Source organism: Mirounga angustirostris, unplaced genomic scaffold (assembly GCF_029215605.1).
Source record: "Mirounga angustirostris isolate CCGP_5_RB_7025 unplaced genomic scaffold, mMirAng1.0.hap1 SCAF_3, whole genome shotgun sequence".
Lineage (NCBI taxonomy): Eukaryota > Metazoa > Chordata > Mammalia > Carnivora > Phocidae > Mirounga > Mirounga angustirostris.
Genome location: NW_026991711.1, coordinates 65,698,677 through 65,725,636, shown reverse-complemented (window position 1 = coordinate 65,725,636; position 26,960 = coordinate 65,698,677). Strand labels below are relative to the sequence as shown.

The 26,960-nt window shown below is 42.2% G+C and overlaps 1 protein-coding gene across 8 annotated transcripts in view; it reads right to left on the bottom strand.

The window, feature by feature from the left end:
• The window catches only part of DCLK1 (doublecortin like kinase 1), a 351,394-nt gene that overhangs the window by 83,020 nt on the left and 241,414 nt on the right, over positions 1–26,960 (bottom strand). For all 8 annotated transcript variants that reach the window (XR_010410031.1, XM_064586190.1, XM_064586188.1 and 5 more), the window contains exon 5: positions 13,540–13,656. Coding sequence is in view for 7 of the 8 variants with exons in the window: in XM_064586190.1 (XP_064442260.1) it covers positions 13,540–13,656 (117 nt within the window). In the remaining variant the exon portion in view is untranslated. The remainder of the gene's footprint in view (positions 1–13,539; positions 13,657–26,960) is intronic.

Genomic DNA, 26,960 nt, shown 5'->3' with positions numbered 1-26,960 from the left:
TCTCAGTTTATCAAAGACTTATTTTCTATGCACCAGTTAATGCACTTAATTAAGCCTTTTACAAGTACACTTATAAGCATATATGTATACATTAGCTCATTTAACACAATTACTATGAGGCAGGGAGTATTCTTTTGCAGAAGAGGAAACTGAGGCATAAAATGATAAGCAACTTGACCAGCAAAGATGGGGACAGAGCCCCAAACCTAAACAAGACAACCAAGAATCTGTACTCTTTACCACCACATTCCCTAGGGTGCCAGCCTGCAGGGAAATCAGATAACTAAGCTAGTAATCACAATAAAGTATTTTGAGGAGGGAGGTTTTGGGTGTTGCCTCTGAAATCCTAACATACCATGGGGTCAAAGTCGCCCTACACCCTATAGAGAGGGTAAGGAAACCCAACCTAAGTATTAGTAGGATTTTGCAGGTTAAAGTGGGTAGGGCACAATGAAGGAAAAGTGTTCCAAAGGCCGGGGGGGGGGGGGTGGGGGGCACCTGTTTTGTGGCTGGGCCTGGGGGAGGGAGCAATGTGGTGCATTGAAAAGACCTAAAGAAATTGGCCAGGCAGGTAAATGGAGCTGGGGGGAAATAACCTTACAAATGAAGGTGGAGGAGTTGGTAGGGATCCCGTAATGCAGGGCTTTAAAATTCATGTTAAGGAGTTTGATTTTTATCCAAAGGACAATGACACGCTCTTCAATGATTTTAAGCAGGGGCCAGGCGATCAGATTTGTATTTTTAAAAGCGCTCAAGAGCTCTTGCCTGTCAAGAACGGATTAGGGGAGCATAATAACGGGCTCGAGGATATCCCTAAGGAGAATGTCTAGGCAGGAGGGAGTATGGCACGTTTAAGTGTCCTATGCTCAGAGGGATGGTGTGGCTGGGTTGATGGTGGTGCCGTGGGGGCAGAGGTAAATGGAGACATTCAGGAGAGATTTCAGAGATTCAAAACTATAGGACATGGTACCGATTGGTTGAAGAGGATTGAGGCAAGAAGAGAGGAAGTAAATTTGGAAGGACACAGAGAATTTGGACATGTCAGACTGAAAAAACTTAGGTGACATCAATTGTGCAGTGTAGGTTGGATTGAACTTTTCCTGTTTTCGATGAAGTAACTTGCCCAAAGATGAGCAACTGGAAAGATCTCATTTATGTCTGCTCAAAGAACTGCACACTTTTCCCATGAGTGGCCTGTCCTGACACGTCAGGATGTGTCTAGAACATTTGTCCCCCATCTTCGGGGCTAAGGGCTTCTGGGTTTCCTTCTCTATCACTGGGGCGCCTCCTTCATCTAAAGCCCTTGGACTCAGGGTTTCTCCTTCTGTTGCCGTCTCTCCAGAGAGATGAAGCTCAAGTGCCAAACAAGCCATTTACAATCAAACAGTTTTGGAACACAACCTGCTTCAAAGTCGGGAACGGCCTGTATTCTTAGGGTCAGAGTTTCTTTTTTTTGTTTTTTTAAAGATTTTATTTATTTATTTGACAGAGAGATAGAAGAGCACAAGCAGAGGGAATGGCGGGAGGGAGAGGGAGAAGCAGGCTCTGCACTGAGCAGGGAGCCCGATGCGGGACTTGATCCCAGGACCCTGGGATTATGACCTGAGCTGAAGGGAGACGCTTAACCATCTGAGCACCCAGGCGCCCAGGGTCAGAGTTTCTACTCAGACTCTTCCTCTTGGCCACCAAAAAAGCATTAGCAACCTCTTAAAATGGCTCTTGACATCCAGACAATACCACACACCTTACTGTTGAATCACTGCTGGAATACATAATTTTATTTCATAAGTAAGGCTAATACAAGTATTGAGTTCAGTTGTTTTTTTATCCTGTGCTACCCAAAGTCTCTGGATGCCAAAAGAGACGGCTTTGTCACCTATTGAGTAGAACTTATTAAAATTCAAGTAACCAATGGCATTACTTTACAGAGTAAAGTATTCCTGTATTAAAGGAGTCTGTATTTCAAAGGGGAAAAATTCAACTCCGTATGGTTGTTTTTAAGTGGCCAAGCAGGTCTAAGGATTCATTATTTCAATCTGAAAGTCACTCCATCTGAATTCCTAAGTACTCATCAGGTCCCCTGCCTTGTACCATCAGGGTTCCCTTTATTCAGAACTATCTGGGTTCATTTTCCTTTAATCCTGTATCCCTTGCTCTTCTTGAATGAGAAAAGCTAAACTCTAGGCTGGGTTATTCACAGATCCCATGATGATCAATCATGTAACCGGACACCAAAGAGCTGTGTATGAAATCTGTGGAGCTGATTTTACCAGCCCTAGTTTGTGCCCTGCCTTTTGTCCAACCGGGCCATCAACCTGAGCCCATCAGGGACACAACAGCATGAACTGGTCACAGGACGTTACTCCTCATGAAGCGTCCCGCCTCACCCTTTCCTTTATCATTTCAGATAGATGACCCTACTCTACAGGGCCCTATAATCAATCAGCACACACAGTATGCACAATACACAGACAGTGTCTGACTCTGTCTATTGGTCCCTGTCTCCCAAAACTTATAACTGAATATGAAAGTTACTAAAAGAACTCTAGAATTCGGAAATACGCGGCTTGTTTTTACTAATTCATTGCTCCTTTTAAATGACTAGACGCATGCGTATATTAATTTGGAATGCTTTTGTGAACTTAAAGGGTTTCTTCTCTTTACGGTTTCATTCTTAAAAGTCTCAGACCACATGTGGAAGCTAAATGTTTAAATGTCTCAAACTGGTCCTGAAATCAGAGCAATCTCCAAGCAAGATTATCTAATCACAAGGTGACTTTTAATTTTTTTTAATTTAATTTTATTTTTTTTAAGATTTTATTTATTTCTCAGAGAAAGAGAGAGCACTCACAAGCAGGGGGAGGGGAGAAGCAGGCTCCCCGCTGAGCAAATGTGGGAGCCGAAATGTGGGACTCCATCCCAGGACCCTGGGGTCATGACCTGAGCGGAAGGCAGATGCTTAACTGCTGAGCCACCCAGGCGCCCCCAAGGTAACTTTTTAGACATGAACATCTACCTTGTCCTTTCCCTATCTCCTTTCTGCATGTAAGGTGGCTCGTGTATTTATGCTGCTGTATTTGCAGGGATGAGAGGAAATAACATGTTTGCACACATATGGGGTCTGGCTGTGGATTTAGGGGGCAGTGATTCAGGCGTGTTGTTGAGGAGATCCGACCACTCACCTTAGACTTTCTCTCATTCCCTGATCATGGAGGAGGCTATAGATACTCTAAAATCTCTTTTCCTAGCCCTTGTCCATTGCTTGCCACATTATTGAGAAGAAGAAGAAGAAACAAAAAGCAGATGGAGTCAAATGAGGCCAAGAGAAAACAGACAAATATCTCATGGGGTGGGAGGTGGGGGGTCGGGGGACTCTCGGGGAAAGATGCTTTTTCCTAATTCTATCTTCACAGAGGCTCGACTCATAGGTGAGACGGATCCCTGAATTTCTCCGTTTATCTACATTTCCTTTTTTTTTTTAAGATTTATTTATTTGTTTGGGGAGGAGGGGCAGAGGGAGAGGATGAGAGAGAGTCTTAAGCAGACTCTGCATTGAGCGCAACCTGATGTGAGGCTCCATCTCATGACCCAAGATCACAACCTGAGCTGACACCAAGAATCGGTCACTTAACCAACTGCACCACCCAGGCACCCCTACATTTCCTTCTTAAACTAAGACAATGGGTCCAATTCAAAGGGACTATCTACTGAGAATAATGGGAACTGGCGAGTCCACAGAAACTGTGGGGATGCAGGAAGTGACCTGGCTCTATGAATTATTTTATTATTTTTAATCAGAAAGAAAGAGAGAGAGAGTGAGCACAAGCAGAGGGAGAAGCAGGCTCCCCACTGAGCAAGGAGCCTGATGCGGGACTTGATCCCAGGACCTTAGGATCATGACCTGAGCTGAACGTAGCCGCTTAACTGGCTGAGCTACCCAGGTGTCCCTATGAATTAATTTTTCTAATAAATATTTATAAAAAGGCCCTTGAACACCAGGAAACCTAGGCAACTTGAATAGATCCTAGTATTTCTCAATTCACTCATCTGGTCAATTTACCCAGTACTTAAGTGTGAACTTGGAAATGCTATAGAGTGTGTAAAGAACTCTTGCTCTCAGAAACCTTACCATCTAGGAGGGTGATATGATATGTCACCTATAGACCAGGAGCCAAATCAATTGTCACAGGATTGTAGGGGTGGAGAAGACCCTAAACAGTGAGGTGATCAGGGGATGTTTCACAGAGGTCATCTGGGCCAACTGGGAGTGTGCCTTTTTGACAGCTGAAGGGGCAAAAGAAGGCTCCTCGGACTCCGAAAGGTGCCAAGTGCAACAGCCCAAGGGGTATCTGTAGCAGTGTAAATTAGTTCACAGGATGAAGCATAAGTCCAGAGGAAAAGTGGGAGCTAGCGCTGGAAAGGAAGACTGTGGCCAAATCAAGATAGTTCTTCCTATGAGAATAAGGAGGTAGGACTTTTTTTTGGCATGGCAACAAGTCATGGCAACAAGTCTGACATCAGTGTGCAAAGTAGATGTAAGGGGCCGAGGACCAAAGCAGGGAGGAGGCCACCTAGCAAGCAGTTTTTGTAGCCTATGGGAAATCAGAGCCCTAGAATAGCACTGCAAAGTGGGAGCGGGGAAGACTAGTGATAAACTGAATGTAGAAGGGGAGGGGGGGAAAGGAGTCAAAGATGATTTCGGGGAAAAGGGGGAAAAATTTAATTCAACAATAAAATGGGGTCACCTGGAGACCTTTGATTAAACATTAGGAAAATGTGGGGCACCTGGGTGGCTCAGTAGGTTGAGCATCTGGCTTGTGTTGTTGGCTCAGGTCATGATCTGAGGGTCATGGGATGGAGCCCTGCGTCAGGCTCTGAGCTCAGCGGGGAGTCTGCTTCCCTCTCTCTCTCTCTCCCTCTGCCCCTCCCCCTGCTCATGCTCTCTCTCTAAAATAAATAAATGAATCTTTAAAATAATATAAATTAAAATTATGAAAATTATGTGTCAGCTGGGATCCCACAACAGGCTCTGGTTATTTTGATGGAACTGGGTGTGTAAGGGCACTACCTTCGATCATGGTGGATGAGGGTCCTGGGACCGAAGGGCTCTCAGCTCCTCTGGTTCCCATGTGGGCGCTTTGCCCCCCACCCTACTGGGTATTGCAGGACGGCCTGCCCTTAGACTTGAACTTGGGAGTCAGCCCTGGAGCAGTTCTATAGTGACCCCCTCCCCCCAGGGACAATGTGCCCGGGGGATGCTCTACTGCCATCTGGGCTTGCCCACTAAAATGCATCTTTCAAAGGTCACCAGTGGTGTCCTCACTGCCAAGTCCTATGACCTCCTCCCAGTTCTCATGCTACTAGACTTAACATCAGGCATTTCTGGCCTCTCCCTTCATCTCGAAACTTTCTGCCCTGTGACTTCTGTAACTGCTCTGTCAAGGCTCTCCTGCCTCTTCCAATGTGCTCTTATAATTGCAGATGGTCACCATGCTTCCATGCCATCCTTACTCTACAAACCTTTCACTGGGGTGGAGGGAGAGGCATCCTGCATTTCTAGTATTTAAATCACTACTATATGCCAGGATCTCCCAAATACCTATCATTGATTCAAATCTGACTTAAATACAGTTCCTGATTCCTAATTGCCTACAAATGTTCCCAAAGCAACTCACACTCCACACATCTGAAATATACTTACCTACCACTCCTCCTCAATGCTCAGACCTGCTCCTCATCTCTGATTCTTCTCTCCTCTTCTGGCCTCATATCCAGTTAAATTCCTGGTTCATTTCCTTTTCAAAGCCTACCCCAGGCCCAACATTGCTATTTAAATTCTTTCCTGACAATTTCTTTCCAGCATGACTGCAGCAGCCTCATAGAGCCTTCCATGGCCCTTGGCCCCTTGTGTAGCCACCCTCTCTACCACTGCACCATTGTTTCTAAAATTCAAATAAAAATCAAATCATGGTCTTACCTAAAATTCTCATTCATCCCCTAAAACCTACAACAAAAACACACCTTCATGAGCCCATGCAATGACCACAACCAACGTGGCTACCACCATCTTCTCCAACCCTTTCCTCCAATCTATCATTCGTTTTTGTCAGACTAACAACTGTTCCTTAAATATGCTGTACACTTTCGTGCCTTTGTGCCTTACCTCACATTATTTCTTCAAGTGCTGATACCATCCTAGCAGGATCCTTCAATTCGTTAAGTCCTTTTCTCTTGGAAGTTTTCCCTGACCCCATGCATGAGATCTAACCCTTTCCTCCTCTGGCTGTCATGGCACGTTCTACACTATTACAGTTAAGTGGTATATATAAGCTTATCTCCCAACTTGAATGCAAGAATATAAGCAACTTGAAGACAAGAACTGTGGTTTAATCATCTTTGCATCCTTGGGACCAAATACATGCCTGGAACACAGCAGATGTTCAGGAAATATTCATTTAATTGATATGGGGCATTTCCAGGGAGGAGTTCATAAAGGCAGCTGATGTAGGGTGCTGCCTGTCCCCTAGAGAGAGTGGGTCGAGATAATGGTTCAAAGCTTCGAAAAGTACCTTTGGAGACACTCACCTGCTGAGGGTGAGCACTAGCAGGAATTGATAGGTGCAGGGAAAGAGAATGGAAGGAGGACTGAGCTTTACATGCAGGAGAAAATTCTAAAAACATAAGAGATGAATCATCAGCCCCCTTGATTTTCTTGGTGCATTTTGTTTTCAAGAATTCCCTCGGAACTCCAAAGCAGCAAACACCCTCCACAGAATGTAGAAGGCTGAAATCTACATTATAGGAAAAGACTGAGCTAAAAAAAAATAATAGCTAGCAATCTGCCTTTGAAGGTGTTTGAAAGAAATCAAAAAAAGTTGACATATTGGACTAGAAAGCTGATTAAAATTCTCTTTGCTTCCCCAGCTTTGATTTCTGTCTTATCTGCATATGTGCATAAAATATTTTTATATAACTGTAAAAAAAGAAAATTTGAATAGCATAAATAAGAAAACTGCAGGATTTCCAGAGTCACATTCAAGTGTGAAGTCTGGGGAGGACAGAATGGTGCCTCAGTCATGCTAGAAAGTCATTAACTAAGTCACCCAACTTTCCCTCTGTCAAATGTTTACCCTTACATCTCCAGCACCCAGCACTGCTGGTCAATGGTGGAATCTCAACGCATATTGGGTAAATGAACAGTTGTTGCCAGAAGGGTTCCTACCTTAGACTATAGACTTATAAAGGGCAAGAAAGTCCATCAGCTCGTGCTTGAATTCATGGCACTCACTGGGGCTCCATTATGTTTGCCATTGGCTTCTACAGAGAGAGAGTCTAAACAGGTGTTATCTTACGATAAAAAGATGACCATCCGTTTAAATGGGAATAAAAACTCTAAAGCAAACAAAAAACCACAAAGTTCTTCTAAGTGATCCATGAAGAGGTCAAAATTCTGAAATCTGTAAGTTTTAAGGAGAACTGTAGTAATGAAAATTCAAGGTAGGTAAATGTGGTTTTCTTACACTTTTAATATTAAGAAAACAATATAAAGCAAAACTGAACATTATCTGTTTTTATAGAAATAAAATTGATGCACAGTATACTTTTATATTAGAGATATTTTGTTATAACTTCTTTGTGCAGATAAAGGAATTTGTTTAAAAGAATTTCACTTTTAAATTACACATTTTATGAGATGTCTGTGTTCCAAAGATAAACACACATGAATAAAGATTCAACCCATATTAAACACTCTTTATGATACCCTTATATATTCTTGTTTCTTTAAGAAGCAACTAAAAACCACTTTTCCCATTTCTTAGTGATAATTGCATTCAAAGTCTTGGTGCACAATTATCTGGGGGCTCATTATTCTTCGTGAGTGTTATTAAGGCTCCTGGTTTCTCTTTTTTTTCTAGTTCCAATTGCCTTTTCGGATTCTCTCTGTTAAGGAGAATAATAATAATTCAACAGGTATGTGAATTATGTTATCTATAAATTATTTAGGGGGCTTGACCTGTATGCTTCTTGAGAATAGAGACTGTTTCTTTCATCTCTGCATTATTAGTGCCTAGCAAATGCCTAGCAGACCTGCACTTGATATTTCTGAATGTGTAAATGAACACCTTATATTAATAAATCACTTCTAGCTTCCTTCAGTTCCAAGAAGAAGAATGCGTAAGGGACGAAGAGAAGATTTATAGAGGATTCTCACTCTTGTTCTACCACTGACTTACACAGGGAAGTTTCTGTCTACCACTGACCATACATCATGAAGTTGGAGTGAATCATTTCACCTCCTGGAATGTTGGTCTTGGGACTAATACTTAGGCTTCTCTTGCAAAGTGTTATGTTATTGTAAATTGCAATGTTAAACTAGGTACTGTATTAGTGATTTCCTGGAGATCAAATCTCTCATAAACAGAGGTGAAGAAACCGATATCGAGGATGGCCAGCCTCCCTTGTCTGGAGCACCAGCCCCAGGTGCCAGCCCTGAGCTGCCACGATTAACTCTGTCACTCTGAGCCAAGCAGTACCCCTAGCCCTCGCTGCTTCCTCATTTCTAAAAACAGGCTATATTATTATATAACAGATAATATTATCATGTCTTGATTGTAGTTGGAAGACGGTTAGGAGAATCAAAAGAAATCAAAGACAGAAAAATCCTATGTAAACTCTGATGTCATTTAAATATAAGTTAACAGTATTACCATGAACAGCAGCATGGCATGAAAACTGAGCAAATCTTAACTGTATACTATGCAATAATGTCTGTATAACACAGGATGATGAACACTGGAAGTAGAAATTGAACAACTGAAATAAAAATCATTTCAAACTTTGAGTTGATACTTTACGGGGAGAAACAAAGATTCTTTAATGTTAGAAAGTCAGGTTCATGGTAGTAATTGGGTTTGGGGCTACATCAGTGCTTAAGAGGTATGAAAGTAAAATTATTCACAGTCTAGTCTTTATGATTTCTGAAAAACAGTGAACAGACCATTTTAAGAAAATGGAGATGCAATTAATATAGAGATAATTCAGTCTCCTTTCCACTGGGTTTAAGAGCCATAACTTGAGTGGAGCTGGGAGTCGTTTTGTTTTGTTTTGTTTTGTTTTGTTTTTTGGAGCTGGGAGTCTTAAGCAAGCACAGTGGAGGGGACTGAGGCAGCACTTCCCTGACATCTAGCAGCTGTGTTTGCCAGAAAAGAAATGGAAATACCACTGCACTTCCTAAACTCTGGGTCCAGGGAAAGAGAGTGGTCTTGGGAACATTGATATAATCCACAAATCTGTGACTGGGTATTGCTGCTCTGTAAACCCTCTCTAAATTAGAATCATCCAGAGGAAGGTGATAAGATTTGGTAGCAAGTCAGAATCAAGAGAGGGTCATTGCATATTATAAGCTGTTATACAACCAAGAAATGGTTGCATGGCGTGCTTTCTAGATCAAAATGCAAAACTGTATATGCATAAAGGAATCACGTTAAACAAAATACGATCAGTGCCACTTAATTAATTTTGACCTAGAAGTTAAAAATACCTTGAGTGAAGTTTAATTTTAGAATGGATTCAGATTCCACTCTCTTAATGTAAACGATACTACCCAGCATGGCACACCTGTCATAAATTCCAGGTTAGTGCTGGTCAAATCAACCAGACTTTAACTAGAGTTGAAAGGGCTCAGGGAAACACAAGAGAAATGCTTGTTTGAAAAAAATCTATTGATTTTGAGGTTAATGCATCCTACCGATTTTAAACTTCTAAAAAGAATAGTTACAAATGTTGGCAGTGATGAATATACATGCATTCATTACATTTGCCTGTCTGCTTTTTAGAGTTTCTGAAATTACTTTTGGTAAATTATAATTCATCTATATTTATAAGATTATAGTTAGATATATTAGATATATTATATTTATGAGATTTATATAATCTTAGAGATGCTGAGTAGTGATTATGTTACCAGTTAATTCTAAAGTGCAATAATTTCCCATATTCATAATTATCTTTTTAAAATTAGATTCATGATTCTTTTTTGTAAACTCAAATTTTAGATTCATTTTTGGAGTAAAACAGGTTTTTCACTATTTGCAAGGTTATTTCTGAGTCGCAAAAACTCTGTTTTTCTCTTGTATTCCCTCATTCAATCTTGGCTGCCACAATCATACAGAAAGCGTGAGGACACTTATTTTGCATCTGTAGTAGAAAACTTAGCAGCAGACCATAACTACTCCAGATCTCATGATTCTGTTCTTCGACATGTGCACAAAAATTTGACTTATCCCCCTTCCTTGAATTGTGAGGACAAAAGAAAAAAAGAAAAAAAAAATTGTGCCCAAACCTAGGAGCACTTCACTGCCTGCCTACAGGTCTGAAAAAGAAAACCTGTTAAACGAATAAACAAATGAAAAAGCAGAGCTAGGCCCATAAATACAGAGAACAGACTGATGGTTGCTAGAGGGAGGGAGTTGGGGGATGGGCAATACTGGTGAAGGGGAGTGGGAGATACAGGCTTCAGTTATGGAATGAATAAGTCACGGAGATAAAAGGCACAGCATAGGGAATGTAGTGAATGGCCTTATAAATAGCGTTGTCTGGTGACAGATGGGAGCTACACTTGTGAGCACAGCAGAAGGTATAGACTTGTCAAATCACTATGCTGTATGCCTGAGACGAATGCAACATTGTGTGTCAACTCTACTTCAATTAAAAAAATAAAACTAAACCAACATTTTAAAAACTGTTAAAAACAATAACAAAAAGTCAATAGCTATAGCGCTTAAATAATGCATATAGATTCTGTTGAAATAGCTATACTGTAAAAGACATAAGAATTTGGCTAATCGGGCGCCTGGGTGGCTCAGTTGGTTGGGCGACTGCCTTCGGCTCAGGTCATGATCCCGTAGTCCCTGGATCGAGTCCCGCATCAGGCTCCCTGCTCGGCAGGGAGTCTGCTTCTCCCTCTGACTCTCCCCACTCTCATGTGCTCTCTCTCATTCTCTATCTCACAAATAAATAAATAAAATCTTTAAAAAAAAAAAAAAGAATTTGGCTAATCACCCATTATTAGATGTCTCCCCCCCCTACACCTGGTATATACTAAGAAAGAAGAGAGAAAAGATAAAAAATTTGTTAATGTCAGACTCGTTTTGGATTGGGGACTAATTTTGTTTTTTAATACTGTTGTTTTTAATAGTATTGCCAATGTTCCAGGTAATGTGGGGCTTCTTTGTCCTTTATAACTTTTCATGATTATACTAAATAGCCAAGATTTTAGGGGCAACAGGCTGGCTAGGCCCATGACCTCTTTCTTCCTTACTGCTCCATGGGGGTTCATTCGATAGCCCAGGTTTGCTCAGAGAAAATGAGCAGTGTTCTTTGGTCCAGACTGAACATGCTCACAAGAGCTCAGTTTTAACCTGTTAGCTGGTTAATGAACAAGCTTAATCAACAAGGTTAATTTGTGAACCTCTACAAATGTGGTCTGTGTGTAGGTGGTATCTCTCTTGAAGGGAAAGACATTCCCCCTATCTGTTTCCAGGGAAGGGATGATCTTCAGACAGGAATTCTCTCTTGTCCCAGGTAATTGGCTCTCTGAAGGTGGGTCATTATAACCTGGGCCTACACTTCATGGTATCTAGAGCTCTGCTCTTGGGTTGCAAGGGTTAAAGATGGACATCGCCACTTGGAAGCAAGCAGAGGATGTCATTGCTGTTATGTCAATAAATGAAGACGAGCAAGCCGTATCACTCGCCAGATTATGCAGGGTCAAATGACTCCGTGTATTTATTTCCCTTTTGTTATCTGTAATTCATTAGTTCTCAAACTTGGATGAGCATTGGAATCACCTGGAGGGCTTGTGAAAACCCAGATGGCTGGGCCCTCGCTCCAGGGTCTCTGATTCAGTGGGTCTGCGGAGGGGGCTCATCAAGACTGCATTTCTCACACGTGTTCAGGTGATGGTGATACTGCTGGTCCAGGGAACCACATTTTGGGAACCTCTTCCTGAACCCACTGCTTCTGATCGTATGGTGCAAAGACCATCTGATTAAAATCACCTAGAATACTTGCTAAAACATGGGTTTATGGCCTTCATCAGAATCTGAGGGGTGGGGGCAGCAGTCAGAATGACAAACTTTACCGCGTTCCCAAGTGACATTCATGCACCCTAAACTTTGAGTCTCAATACCTTACCCGTTAGCAAAGTGTCATTGCAGGGTTCCACCCGATCTGGGTGCATATTAAGGAAGGAGTTCTCAGCCCACCCTTAAACTAGGAGGAGCAAACAAGCTGCATCTCAAGTACCAAACATGATCTGAGACGCATTCCCTGACTGCTTATGATGTAGGGCATGCTGTGAGAAGGGGGCAGGGGCCGCCCATTGTTGCCACCCTTAGGGGGAGTGTTAAAGGAGAAGATCTAGGGAATACCTACGAGCAGTGAAAGCCCAGGGAGAAGGTAACTCTTAGAGAACCAGGTTGAGCTGGGTGCTCTAGCTATGCAGCTTACTAAGAGTTCCATTTTCCAAGACTCACTTTGGAGGTTATGGTCTTATTTTTTATTAGGAAAAACAGATCATAGCACCTCTATTTTTAAATACGGAGGTTATAACTTACACTGTAGTTTAACAGGTGGTGAGGGATGCCAGAGGCCTTGGAGGCCCAGCTTAGAGATTTTTGCACATGCCTCTGGGCCCACGCTGGTGAGTGCAAGAAGGCCTCCGTGTAGGCCCCAAAGGTCTCTGCCTCTATTTATAAAAGCTTCTCTGTCTTCATGAAATTAGAGACAATCACCTTGATGTATCATTTAATAAATTCCCACTTAACAGTTTATATTATTTAATAAATAATTCCGTTCAATAGTGAAATAGACCTTCTGCCTGAAACCAAAAAGAAAAACAAGCAAACAAACAAACCAAACCAAACACACACCTTCTAACTGGCGCATGTCATTTTTAAGACTGAAGAAGGAAGACGTAGGGCTGAGATGGTCACTTTGTGAGTATACGTCCTGTTCTAGCACCAGCGCTAGAGGCCCTGAGAGACAGGACACAGACCCAGAGTCCCCACAGCTTCCCTGACCCAGGCTCTCATTCTCCCTGCTTTGAGCTCCAGAGCTACGCTGGGGTCCAAAGTAAAATGGATGTTATATGGAAGTTCAGCAAAGACAAATTGGAAACTCCTCGTAAGCCAGTCCCAAGTAGAATAAACACTTCAACAGAGACTTCCGGGGCTGGGGGCTCTTAGCCTGAAAAACTGATTTTTGTAGTAGAAATGAAGGAAGTCGGAGGTATACTTCTATTTGTGGGCAAATCTGGGTTTCCTGAGTCTTTGCTAAGTAAGTTTTCCCAAGCTCGGTGCTTTTCCTTAAAGCTAACCTGCTAGACTCTGGCAAATCTGTTCCACCACTCCAACTTGTTCTAAAATTGTAAACCGGAATCTACTCTATCTTAAAAACCTCACACTCTGGGCTTCACACACCCTCTGCTCATCATGCGTCAGAAAAAAGACAGTTTCTTCATCTCCGCTGATGCTTTACCTGAGCTGGTTGAGGCAGGGGATTTGCTGCGCCTGGAAGGTCCTGGGCTCTTGGTGGTGCTCCTGCGGGATGATGAAGCTATTTTGGTGTAAGAAGTGGACTTCACCACTCGACATTCTGGGGGAAAGAACAACAACCACACGTCATTATAGGATCATGGTATAAACCATTCAAAATGCACAGTAAACCCGGAGACAGACATATATGGCCCCCCCTTAGTCACATCCACTTCCTGCCAGCCCTGTGCTTATCTAGAACAAAAGAACCAAGAAAACAATGAGAAAAGGGCAGAGTGGGCGTCTGAGACATGGAAGTAAATAATACTCTAAGCCTTCTAGTTTACCTTGTTTACAATAATATTTTGGAGAGATTGGGGGTAATAGCTTGGTAAAAGGGTGCTTTTGTTGGTTTCTCTCCACCCACCTCTTGTGTTATTTGTGTATATGTGTTTCTTTGAGGAAAGATTGTTCTTTCTTCCAAGAAAACTGTTAGACAAAAGGTCAATCTCATAAACCAAGATATGCAGCAATGGAGGATTCCACCCATCAGGTCCCAATTTACCACTCTTGGGATCCTTGCAATGGTAGTGATGGTTTTTTACCATATGTGAGAAATGACAGCATTCGCTCAAAAGAAGGAAACTCGGCGAAGAGATGACTTCACCCTGCTACAAGGACACCGTGTGAGTGTGTACCATCACACAACCGTGTTTATAGGATGGTTCTTGGCCCGAGGATGTAAAACAACTTTGCTTTTATTAGACTTAAATCCTTGGTGTTTGTGTTCGTGAAATTTAACACTAAACATCTTAAATAGCAAAGAGGTTTTTTTATTTCCTTCTAAGTGAGCTGCACTGACCAATTATGATGTTGTGTAAATCTACCCATCTTGTTCTGAAGAAACCACTCTGGATAATTAAAAAATATGTTTATGCTTGTAATGATAATCAATGTTCACCGTGAGTAGAAAAGTACGGAGAATAAAAAAAAAAAAAAATCTATCAAGTGATACTTTTTTTTTTTTGGAGGGTGGTATACAAACTAGAATTTTTTAGAATTTTTTCTACTCATTTTCTATTTAAACAACTTTGGGATTAGTCTGTATATGTCGATCTGCTACCAGGCCTTTTTACACCATGATATATTGTGAGCATTTTCACCCTGTCTTTAATGGAACATTTTACTACATGGATGTACCATAATTTGCTTAGCCCAATTCCTACTGTTGGATATTTAACTTGGGTTCAATATTTCACTATCATAAATAACAAAACACCATTCTCAATGAGCATGCAGTTATTTGATTATTTCTTTAGGATAGATTTAGCCCCTGGCCCTTGAAATTTAGTTTCTAGTTACTGGAAACCAGGGGGTATATTTTAGATGCTTAACAAGTTCTGCTGAAGGAAGTGGGATTGTGAGTCTAAAGAGAAACACTTTTGAAAAGGTTTTGACCAACTGCCCTCCAGACAAGCTGACTCAAACTGTACTTTCATCAGAGTATGAGAGTAGTCATTAGCCTAACCCCTCACTGAGGTTATGTTCTATCTTCTCAAAAAATTTTAATTTCTACACAAATATCAGACTTTGTTGCCTTAAATCTGAATTGGTTTGATTACCAATAAAGTTATATATTTTTCCCCATATGCCTGTTAGCCATTTGTATTCTTTTGCCATTATTTGCTCATGTTTTTTGGCCATTTGCAATTGGGATGTTCTTTTTCTTATTGGTTTGTAAGAATGCACTCTGTATTAAAGTTCTTTCCCTTTGTCTATCATTTTATAAACATTTAACTGTGTAAGTAGTTGTTGAAATACGTTCGCTTTAAATGTGGTATTCTTTTTAAGTATAGTAGTTTAAAATTGAGTTCTAATTGATTAGCTTTCCCCTTATGCATTTTTTTAAAAGATTTTATTTATTTATTTGACAGAGACAGACACAGTGAAAGAGGGAACACAAGCAGGGGGAGTGGGAGAGGGAGAAGCAGGCTTCCCGCCGAGCCCGATGCGGGGCTGGATCCCAGGACCCGGGGATCATGACCTGAGCCGAAGGCAGATGCTTAACGACTGCGCCACTCAGGCGCCCCCAACCCTTATGCATTTTTTACCATTTTATATTTCAATAACAAAGAAATCATAATAATTCCAGATCTAATTCTGATGCTTGACTTTGAAATTTTCTTCCCTACTCATGCAATTTCTAATTTTCTAAGCTCAAAACATGTTTTTTTTTTCCTTTATACCTTCTGAATGGCTTTATATAAACATCTTTTCCTCTTTTTCCCAAACCAACAAAGTAGTTCACATTGTTTAGTAAAGAAGGAATGTAAGTGTATATAAAATATAAATGTTGCAAAGCTGCAAATAGATAATGGAGAAAGTCTCCTGGAGAACCTTATGCATTGAACTGTGGGGGTGGGGTGGGGGTGCAAAAAGAAGAGGAAGGATTTCAGATGGAAAAAGGAAAGGAAAGAAATTCCACCTTGAGGTATTAGTAGTTGTGGCCTCATAGTCAAAAGCAGAGACAAAATGATTCAGGGCATTACTGAGTGTGCCCAGGCTTCCCTGATGGTTACTTGGGCCACTGTTGGCTGCTTTAGCCTGGCCAGATGGTCCTGAAATATTCTATTTCTTAAAAAGAAAGAGAGAGAGAGAGAGAGAAAGAAATCTATCCATCTGGACATAAATTAAAAGACAGAAGCAAAATTTAAAGCAAAAATTAAAAGACAGAAGTAAGCAAGACATATAACAGAATAACATCGAAGATATGACCAGAGCCACAAAAAGTGTTCCTATGGGGTGACAGTGTTCACAGGTGTGTCTACAGAGGTTTTAATTCACAAAACAGATCTATGGGAACACACAAAGAGGACATCCACTTAGCTCAAGGCTCCGTCCACAAAGCTGATGATGAATCCTAGAGTTTGTCCTAGTCTTGGATACCGGCCTGGCCTTTTGGAAATATATTAGCAACCAAATTAGATGGCCGTGATCTTGCTGGTCCATTGGCATGCTTCAGATGTCCACTGTGTGCCAAGTGCTGAACACGGCAGGCATTATGAAGAACACACAAAGTTTTGGGACTCGAAATACTTGCCACCTGGTAGTGCAGTATGGAGTCTTTTAGCCAGCAGTCATTTTTAACAAAATCATTTTTGAAACTGAGGGTTCTCTTTTGCTAATTTTTATTTCATGGAACTCATGCTTGAAAAACACTGGTTTAGGAAACCAACTGTTTTATGTAATAATACATTGCTCATTTGAACTCAAAATCAGGACCATAATGAGGGCAGGATGACCAGGACTTTCTGTCCCAGGTCATGAATGTTTAGAGGTCACTACATTTAAAATAATAATTCAAAAAGCTCTGTATCTAGTGAGCAAGAATGAAAAGTTAAAATAGAAAGCCACCAGATGGTGCACATTGGTAATAACACCCATCTGTGAGCCGCAACATGAATTAAAAAGTTGATTTTAGGGTTTGTCGCACGCTGTTTGCGACAGGTGCCAGAATTGCTGGTTATGGCTACAACTACCAACCAGGGCTCGGGATCGGCATAATGGAACCAATCTTACCACACTCAGTTGACATTTTCCAGCTACCACAAAGAAACTAGGCATTTCAGTTAGGCAGCTCAGACTTATCAGAGCCAATGTAGGCGTTTTGTTTGATTTTCAAAGCATTGAAAAGAACTTGTGGGCTCCCACCATGCTTCTAGAGCTTCTCTTGAACTTGGTTCTCACCATATTATTAATCTATCAAAAGTAGTCATTTATTAGTCTGCCCCCCCCACCTCCCACTCCATTTGGTACTAACTAGTCCTGGCATCCGAAAAAGCATGTAAAGTTCCTCCATAAATATTGGCCCAAATTGCTACTGATCCTGTTACCACTTGTGTGAACTCTTACTATTCACTGACCTCATCCAACTTCTCATTTTACAGAGAAGGAAGCTGGGTCTCAGAGAGGCTAACCAGCTTGTTTCCGAACCCTAGTCTCGGACTGGGGGCTTCCTCATGACCCCAGGATCTGACGTTGTCACTTAAGCAAGCTGTCCCACCGTGAATAAAAGCTGAAAGTTTTCTATCAGTGCCCATGGTTGGGACAGACAAACGAGTGAGTGATGGTGGGTAGTGGGAAGCTTGGCAAACAACCAGTTCCCATTTCAATTAAAAATTGAAGATACTAAAGCTACAGCTCTATCAAGATGCCTATTGCATCAGAAAACAAAACAAAACAATGAACTCTCTTTCAGAAGTGGAGTTATAGTGTAGTAGTAGGTTGGGGGGGGGTCATGGAGTCTGAAAGATAATCATAAATATTTTAAATCTTGTACCTCTTGCCTTCAGAATAAGAGTGAAGCTTCATGACTCATATAAGGAATTAGAATAATTCTGAAAGGCTAGGGTTGAATATAACGGAAAACAGAAACAAAACAATGACAGCAACTGCTTTTTTCCCTAAGGTCAAAATAAAGAAAGAAGAAAATGGCAGCTCCAAGCCATAAATTAGGAAAAAAACAAAAGATTCCAACCATCTTTCCCATTAAAGTTTAGAGTTTAAGTATTTTAATTAGTTTAAACGGGAATGGTATTTTATAATGGAGAAAAATGCAGTGAAGGACAAATGCTTCACCACTTTAGAGAGAATGCCAAAATCTTTGTCAGCTTAAAACCACATTTAAATGGCCAGTAAAACAGAAACCCTTATTTGTTCTCACAAAAGACATTTTCATGGCCTCTGGCAAGGAAGAAAACAGCACCCTCCAGTCTCCCTCTCTTGTGGGGTCATTTGTTTTGGGGAGGTATCACTTCATTCTGATATTTTTGGCACCCTTGTATTATGAGGGATGCATTTCCTTTGGCAATGGAGATAATGGGCAGCACAGACACTCCTTAAGAAAGATCATACTGGGGACGCCTGGGTGGCACAGTCGGTTAAGCGTCAGATTCTTGGTTTCAGCTCAGGTCATGATCTCAGAGTCATGAGATCCAGCCCCGCATCAGGCTCCTTGCTGAGCAAGGAGTCTGCTTGAGATTCTCTCTCCCTCTGCCTCTGCCCCTCATGCTCGCTTGTCCTCTCTCTCTAAAATAAATAAATAAATCTTGAAAAGAAAGGAAGGAAGGAAGAGAGGAGAAAGAGAGAGAGAAGAAAGAAGAAAGAAAGGAAGAAAGAAAGAAAGAAAGAAAGGAAGGAAGAAAGGAAGGAAGGAAGGAAGGAAGGAAGAAAGAAAGAAAGAAAGAAAGAAAGAAAGAAAGAAAGAAAGAAAGAAAGAAAGAGAAAGAAAGAAAGAAAGAAAGAAAGAAAGAAAGAAAGAAAGAAAGAAAGAAAGAAAGAAAAAGGAAGGAAGAAAGGAAGGAAGGAAGGAAGGAAGAAAGGAAGGAAGGAAGAAAGACGATATTGAAGGACTGTAGGTAAGCCACTTGAAGGCAACTTTGGGATAGGAATTTCTCTTGCTATTAAAGGTTGAAGCCTACCCAAAGCATAGAAAATCAGATCAAACACATTAAATGGGTCTCTGGCGACTGAACCTGATTTAATTAAATCCCTACTTTAGAAAGTCCCTATATTCACAGTTCTGTGAGAGGGGAAAGTATCATTCACCATATGGTCTATACTAATGTTTGCCTTACAGATGTCCTCAAGATTCGGTAAGACAGAAGTTAAAACATTTCCCACCTTCACCCTGGACCCCAATTTAAGAAATGAGCCTCCTGAAATGGACAGATTTAGAAGACAACCCAGATGCAGATGTATAGGGGAGACTCAAAAAGGAATAAATTCTTTGGCCATGTTCCCAGTGGCATAAGAACCTCCACTTATGCAGATTCTCCCCCGACTCGGAAACAGTTGGTAGGTAGGCTGTAGTGTTGTGGAAAGTGCTAAAGAAGAGAAATGGTGACAGAATGCCACCCCAGGCACCACCAGCTCACCTGAGCTCACACAGCATTCAAGGGGGCCCACCTGTGCCTTTTGGAGACTCTTGAAGAGCAAAGGGGAAACTCCCAAGTGTCTAGACAGCCTTAGTGACAGGCTGCATGCCAGCTAGGGAATATTTTTTAAACAAGCTATCTTTTTACTCTTTTACTCTCTTTTCAAAACCAGCCAGAATACAGGCAGGGGCCTCTCAACTGGTATCTGTTCTAAATTCAGTTGTTCAGAACTGTTAAGGAGATGGGCAAGTTCATCTGGAAGAATCCATCATGAGCAGTAGACGCTTTGTGCTCTCCTCCCCATCCTGATTACAAAGACAAGCTTCCTCTCAACTTGGCAAAGGCACAAAGCCTCCAAATGGAATAACATTCCTCTCTTTGGTTATATGCAAAAGAGAGTCAGGAAGCACATTCGGTTCTAGAGACTTTTTATAAAAATGGCACAAGCTCAATGACCGAGAGAGAACTCGGGATTCTGTCTGTAACTCTCCAACAAGTTGCTCTTACATGTTCGTCTGCTCTGAGCTGGAAGGAGCCCTCTGAGAATCCTTCAAGGTTATCAGTGGTTACCAAATCAACTCTCTCCTCGATTCATGAATATTCTCTCCTATCTCTAGAAGTGGTTGTCCAGCTCTCTCTGGAGCACCTCTGGGGCCTGGGGGATTCACCATGTCTGTCTCATGGTTTCGAAGCCTTCACCACCCTGCTTGTCCAGTTCATCCATGGGTGAACTGAACAGTGCATTCTTGGGTATGTCCGACAACCAAGGTTTACTTCTGTAGAAACATGATTTTCACACTTCACTGCAGCATTATAGGATATCCAAATGTAGGCTCCTTACAGGAAGGGTCAGTCTGCGTCTCCCCAGCAAGGACCGAAGCCTGTTCTCCCAATTCTGTGCCACCTGGATTCTGAGTCAGTCCTGACACTACAGTGGAATTCCCATCCCTACTGGCTGTGGGGTTTGGAACCAGTGTAACTTCCCTCAGCTCCATAGGCAGCATGTCTGGAATAAAAGCGGTCAAGACTGAAACACTCTAAAACATAGTTTTTAAAAAACAAAGTATGTAGCAGACTGAGCTGAAAGTGAAGGCATTGGTTGGAGTCGCTTAGCTGGAGAGTAAAGTCCCAGAAATTGAGATTTTTTTAAGTACCTTCTAAAAATACAGCTACGCGTGTCTAAACCCAGCACCTAGACTGGCCCACCACAACTTTTCAGAACACCCAGCTAAGCACTCCAGATGGCGCACACGTGTTCCCACAGCCGGGGCTGCTCGCTGTGAAACTAACACGAACCAGCTCTGGAAGCACTCGCCGGCTGAGACTCCTTTATGTAACCTCTGCACAAGGCTTGATGGCGCTGGGATTTTCTGCACTAACGTCGCAAGAGTCACCACTCAGAATGATTCTCTTCTCCAAATACTTTCCTTTTTCCTAATAGTCAAATAAGAATTAGTTTTTCCTACGTAACAGCTGAGAGTTATAGGGAGGTCAGGGAGGTCAGGGACGGGGGACAGTTTTGCTCTAGGAGATTCGCCTGGTTACCCAGGTTCTTGCTATCTTGTTTCTGTCACCCACGAGTGTTCTCGTCCACAAGGTCCCAGCCAGCTTGTCATGCAGTCTCTGAGTTTCAGCCCTGGGGGAAAGGGAGAAAAAGAGGGAGACCTCCAGATGCTAGGCAAGAAAAGCTGGTCTGTGCCTTGTTCCACCAAGTCTTCATTTCCCGAAACTGATTTTGTTCTTTCCTTTGTCCCTCATGCCAACTGTACTGCTTAGTGCCCCCTGGTCTCTACATACTAGATGCCAGTAGCACCTCTTTAGTTGTGATGACTGAAGATGTCTCCACACATTGCCACGTGTCCCCTGGGGTCATATTGCGCCTGGTTGAGAACCATTGCTGGGTCTCTTTACTAGGCCATGTTTCCCATGGTCTTCAATCAATTCTTAAATTCTTCCTTGAGGGTGTTAATGAAGCCGTCACTAACCACCTGCCTGGGTCCCTGAAACAATGCATATTATACATTCTTTCTATAGCTCTGGCCAACACAAATTGATAGTTCAGGCTTATATGAATCCACTACTGTGTAGATGATGCAACTGGCAACACCGAAGGTCTTCCAATTGTCTGCTAAAATTGGATCAGCACCCATTGCTTTACCTATCTCTGAGAACATAGAGACATGGGGTCTTGAAACACTGGGGGTTTCTCACTTGAGAGTCTGGAGAATGGAGAAGGTCATGGAGCACAGTGTTGAGAAAGAAGCCTTCCACTCTGTGTTGTACAAATCTCAGTGTTGGAAAAGGGCCCGGAGCATTGCCCATACTCAGCTGCTCTCCAAGTCATCATTTCCCTTCCAGGGACCATTTGACCTTGCAATGAAACTTTTGGAACCCATCCCCAAATAGTGCTACCCGAGCCACTTTAGCTGAGTGCAACAGATATCTGTTGTTACCTATTGAGACTGGGAATATGCAACTCTATTCATTAAGCCAGGCAGAATTGCCTCAAAACGACACAATCACATACCCTTTCTCTGATAGGAAGTCAGGATCTTGTCTTTCTGGAGGTCTAAAATATAAGTGGAGTTGGTAAGCTTCTTTTCCCCATAAAAGCCCAACCTCATCAGCATGAAAACTTGTCCCTGAGGGCAGCCTTTTTTTTTTTTTTCTATGACAGTCCTCAGCTGTTTGCCCAAGATCTGCTGCCTCTTCATTAGCCCATGCAACCTTACCAACAATCTTCATCTTTTTTAAAGTAAAGCAGTTACTAAAATTGAGAAGCACCCCTTGGCTGGCTCGGAGCTTCTCATCAGAAACCCATTGCCTTTGGTGGGAGGTTTGAACAAATCACAGATGCTGAGGGCCTTTTGGCCAACGTGTTCCCGTTGATAGATGCATGCATGTCATCCAGCTCAAGAGGGATGCCTTCTCGGTCTTCGCTGAAGTCTGACAACACTGAGTGACTGAGTTCACAAATGGACAATGGCTGGACCACAGTACAATAGCACTCTGACCCACTACTTGCAGCAAGCTGCCCAGGAAGCCAAAGCTTTAACTATGGTAACCAGCCAGGAAGCCAGCCTGCTGTAAGTCAGACTAGCCACAAGACAGGTTGCATTCCCTAGTAAAGACCCAGGAAGCTAACCAGTAACTCCCATAACAATTGGCCCCAAATGGCCAAGACTTGATTACTAACTGACAGCTTTCCCTAATTTTTGTCTCTGTTTCCAACTTAGAACTGAGAAAGCTAATATGCACCCCAGCCAATCACATAGCTAGCCCGCCCACAGCTTCCCCACACCAACAATCAGCCCACACCTGAAGCCTTCCCTTTTTGCCGTTTATAAAGCTTTCCCACTCCTCTGCCTGCTTTAAGTCTCTGCCAAAATGCAAATGATGGTGGCTGACTCCTTTGCTCTAGCAAACTTACGATAAATAGCCTTAGCATGATCTTGTTTGGTTGCTCTTTGTTTCTACAACACACACAGCATTCCCTCCTAGCACACAAGGAAGTAGCTGGCTTGAGTCAAGCATCATGTTGTATGAAACAGGCTTACCTTCATCCATTAGAGTCATGAGAACATCCACAAGGGAAAAAGGCTGACTGAAGAAACAGCAGATGAACGAGCATCTCCAGTCTCACACTCTGGGCCCACACTGATGGGGTGGGTTCCCATGCATGACAGTGCACATCTGAATTTCTATTTCTATTTCTCTTTTTTGCAAAGTGCGTGTGTTAATTTCCAAATGCTGCTGTAATAAACTACCTCAAACATGGTGGCTTAAAGTGACCAAAATTTATCCACCCCTGGTGTTAGAGACCAGAAGACCAAAAGCAAGCTGTTGCAGGGCCGCAGTCCCTCCGAAGGCTCCAGGTAAGAATCCATTTCTTGCCTCCTCCAGTTTCTGGTGGCTCCAGGCATTCCTTGACTCATGGCCACATCACTGACATCTCTGTTTCCATCTTCACATGAACATCTGCTGTGCGTGCCTATTTTATCCCCTTTTGCCTGGTTCATATGAGGACATTTGTGTTTGGGCCCACCTGGACAATCCAAGGTAATCTCCTCATCTCCAGATCCTTAACCTAATTATATCTGCAGAGATGCTTTTTCCAAATAAGGTAACATTTCCGAGCTGATATCTTTGGGTGGCCAGATTATTCAACCTACAACATCACGTGTGACACAACTTAAGGACAAGCCTTTCTTGAGAAGTTTTGTCAGGAAATCTGTTGTTATTCCCCTGCCAAAAACCTTTCCATGACTCCTTGCTGATTTTTGAGAACATCCTTAGCATATTCTGTAAGACTCCAGTCTACCTCAGCCTCTGTCTCTTCTTTGCTTTGGACACATTATTTCAGTTCCTTACATGCGCTAAATATCCTCCTCCCTTTGAGCATTAGAACTTTAATATCCGTGCACAAGAATCAAGTTGGCCCTCCTACCACCTCACCTGGCTAACCGCGGCTCATACTTCCTGCTCAGTTTAAATTCATTTATTGTGAAAATATTTGCCAAGTCCCTGCTGTTTAGGAGCCAGGATACAGTGGTCAATTGGGAGAAGGAGTAACCACCCTCATAGAATTTATCCTCTAGTAGAGGAAATGGGCCTTAAAAAACAAAAACAAGGAGAAGCGCTGGTTTTATAAGCACTTTGCCAAGAATTGAAAGGATGATGTGACAGTGAGTGCCTGAGTGACTGGTTTCTCTCTACTGGTGGTCAAAGAAGGTGTCTGGGAGTAGAGGACATTGAAAGTGAGCTCTGAACACAAGACAGAGCCAACCATGTGTAGATTAGAGGAAAGAAATGGAGGCAGAGGACAGATCAAGTCAGGATTGGGAAGACCAAGGGAGAGGTTTGGATTGTACATTATGCATGATAGGAAGTTATAGAGGGTTTTAGGCTAAGGCATTTAATTTGTGAGTCTAAAAGGTCGCCCTTGCTGCTGTGTAGAGGAAGGGTTTCAGAGGAGCTAATCTAAGTGAGAAAGGATGGTGGCCTGGACCATGGTAGAGGTAATGGAAATGGACAGAAGAGAAAAACCCGGGGTATGATGTGAAGATTGAGTCCACGAAGCTCAAGGATGGACCAGATGGGGTGTGGGTGGGCAGGAAAACCTCAGCCTACACGATCTTTGGTGGGTGTACTGCTGAGTCCTCCTGAGGGGTCTGCACATGCAGTGTCATCATGTGCCAAAGGGCAGGAGAGAGCCAAAAGCTTACCAAGGCCTATGGTCTTCCTGTAGGATAAAGGACAGATTTTCTAGCTCTTTACAAATCCTTGTCCTTCCCTTGACCTACTCAATTGGAGTCACTGGAAGTGAGACCCGGGGCATTAAAAAAATCTCCTGGTGATCATGATGGTGTGGGTCCATAGACCAGAAACCTTTTGACATTCTCTGGTATACAGATAAGAAAATTACTGAGGAAAATCCAGAGGCTCAGAGTTTGAAGTAATTGTGCAATGTGGCATTTGGAAAGAAGGATTAAACTAACAGAATGAGATGAATTAGCAAGACAAATCAGTCTTGAAAAAGCAACAAATATCTGTCCCAATTTAGATTTGGTCCCAACTCAAATGTTCAAAAACAATAAACTATCGTCCAGAGACCTAGCTGAAAGCAGACTTTGGAAGAAGAATAAGAGTTCACATTTATGAGCAATTCATGACCACCTGGTTTTCATTAGCTACAAAATAGAAAGGATCTGAAAGATAGATAAGAAATAAGAAACAGATAAATTACTCAAGAACTGAAAGCTAGAAAGTGAGTATGAACTCCTCCTAGAGAAAAGGAAATAAAGGAAGCCAAAAAAAAATACCATAGAAGTATTAACTGAAATTAAATTTGATAGCTCTCTCCTTGGGTAAGGCTCCTTTATGACCAACTTTATCTTAGCCATGCAGAAACAAGGATAAATGTACATCTTTGGTCCAGTGGCCTAGCACTGCTCTGAGTGGTTCATGGTCAGGAGGTCTGGAAGGGGGCTCACTGGGAAACGTGAAGGTGTGGAGCTGGTGGGCAACACAAAGTAATGACAGTTGAGAAAGCCAGGTGTGTCATTCACAAAGGATAAGGTTTTATTCTGAATTGTCTTATGCCCCCTGAATGAGATTAAGACTAGTACAGTTTGAATAACAATAGGGTCTATTCTTCTCCCATTAAAAACAAAGTCATAGGCTCTGTGCTGTCCAATAGTTTGGGCCATTTTGTTTAGGAAAGTTCTCTCGTACCTTGTGCTGATGTAGTTCATGGACCAGCAGCCTTAACATCACCTGGGAGCTTGTAGAATCTTAAGCTCCACCCCAGACCTACTGAATCAGAATATGCATTTTACCAATGTTCCTGGTGATTTGTATTCACAATAAAGCTAAAACTATGGAGGGGCACCCTTGAATCAGTAACTCTGATCTAAGGGAGCATGTGAAAAAAAACAACAGGTTCCTGGGCCCAAGTCTCCAGAGATTCCAATCCCATAGGCCAGGCATCTAGATCATGAGCAAGCACCTTAGCTGACTATGATTCTAACACTCAAGGAATAATTTAAGAAACAGGGCCATAGATGGTAATAAATAGGAATTAGTAGCTCTAGAAAGGATTAAATAACAGACATAGCCCTATACCTTATTGAGAGAGCAATATTTAATGGTAGTGTTTCTTGACTTCCCTAATGATAAGAATCACTTGAGGGTTATTGGTAAACATTCAACTTCCCAAAACCCTTTCCCAGATGTTTTAATGCAATGGGTCTGGAAATTTATATTTTTAATAGGTACCCTGGTTTTTTTATAACTAGAGAGGTTTAGAACTTCTTTACTGGAAGGCACACAGCTCAAGAAAAGTATCTATAAGGGCGCCTGGGTGGCTCAGTTGGTTAAGCGACTGCCTTCGGCTCGGGTCAGGATCCTGGAGTCCCGGGATCGAGTCCCACATCGGGCTCCCTGCTCAGCAGGGAGTCTGCTTCTCCCTCTGACCCTCCTCCCTCTCATGCTCTCTGTCTCTCATTCTCTCTCTCACAAATAAATAAAATCTTAAAAAAAAAAAAAAAAAAAAAAAAAAAAGAAAAGTATCTATGGTACAGTTAAGAAGGGCACTGTGCAAGGTGGGCCTGCGCTATCCAGCTTATCACCTGGTCAGTTAAAGCAGAAGGACCACGTTCTTGGTGGGGGGAGGGGCTTACATACAAAGGAAGTTTCCTGAAATTCACCTACCCTCATCTAGATGTTCTGTGAAGTGGACATCAAGTCTGATTGGGAATAGAGATTGTCCACCAGGAAGGGGTACCTGCATTTGAAGAGAAATCATCAGAGCCTCATCCTGAGAAAGGACATCCAAACCTGATTCCACATTGAGTAAATGAGATTTGGGAGTCATTGCTTTTGTGTCTGGAGGTAAAGACAAGACTTGAGAAGATAATTCTCCAACCAAAATCATCTTTGAGCCTGCACTGTCATCTCAAGGAGGAAAAAAATAAAAATTCAATAGGGA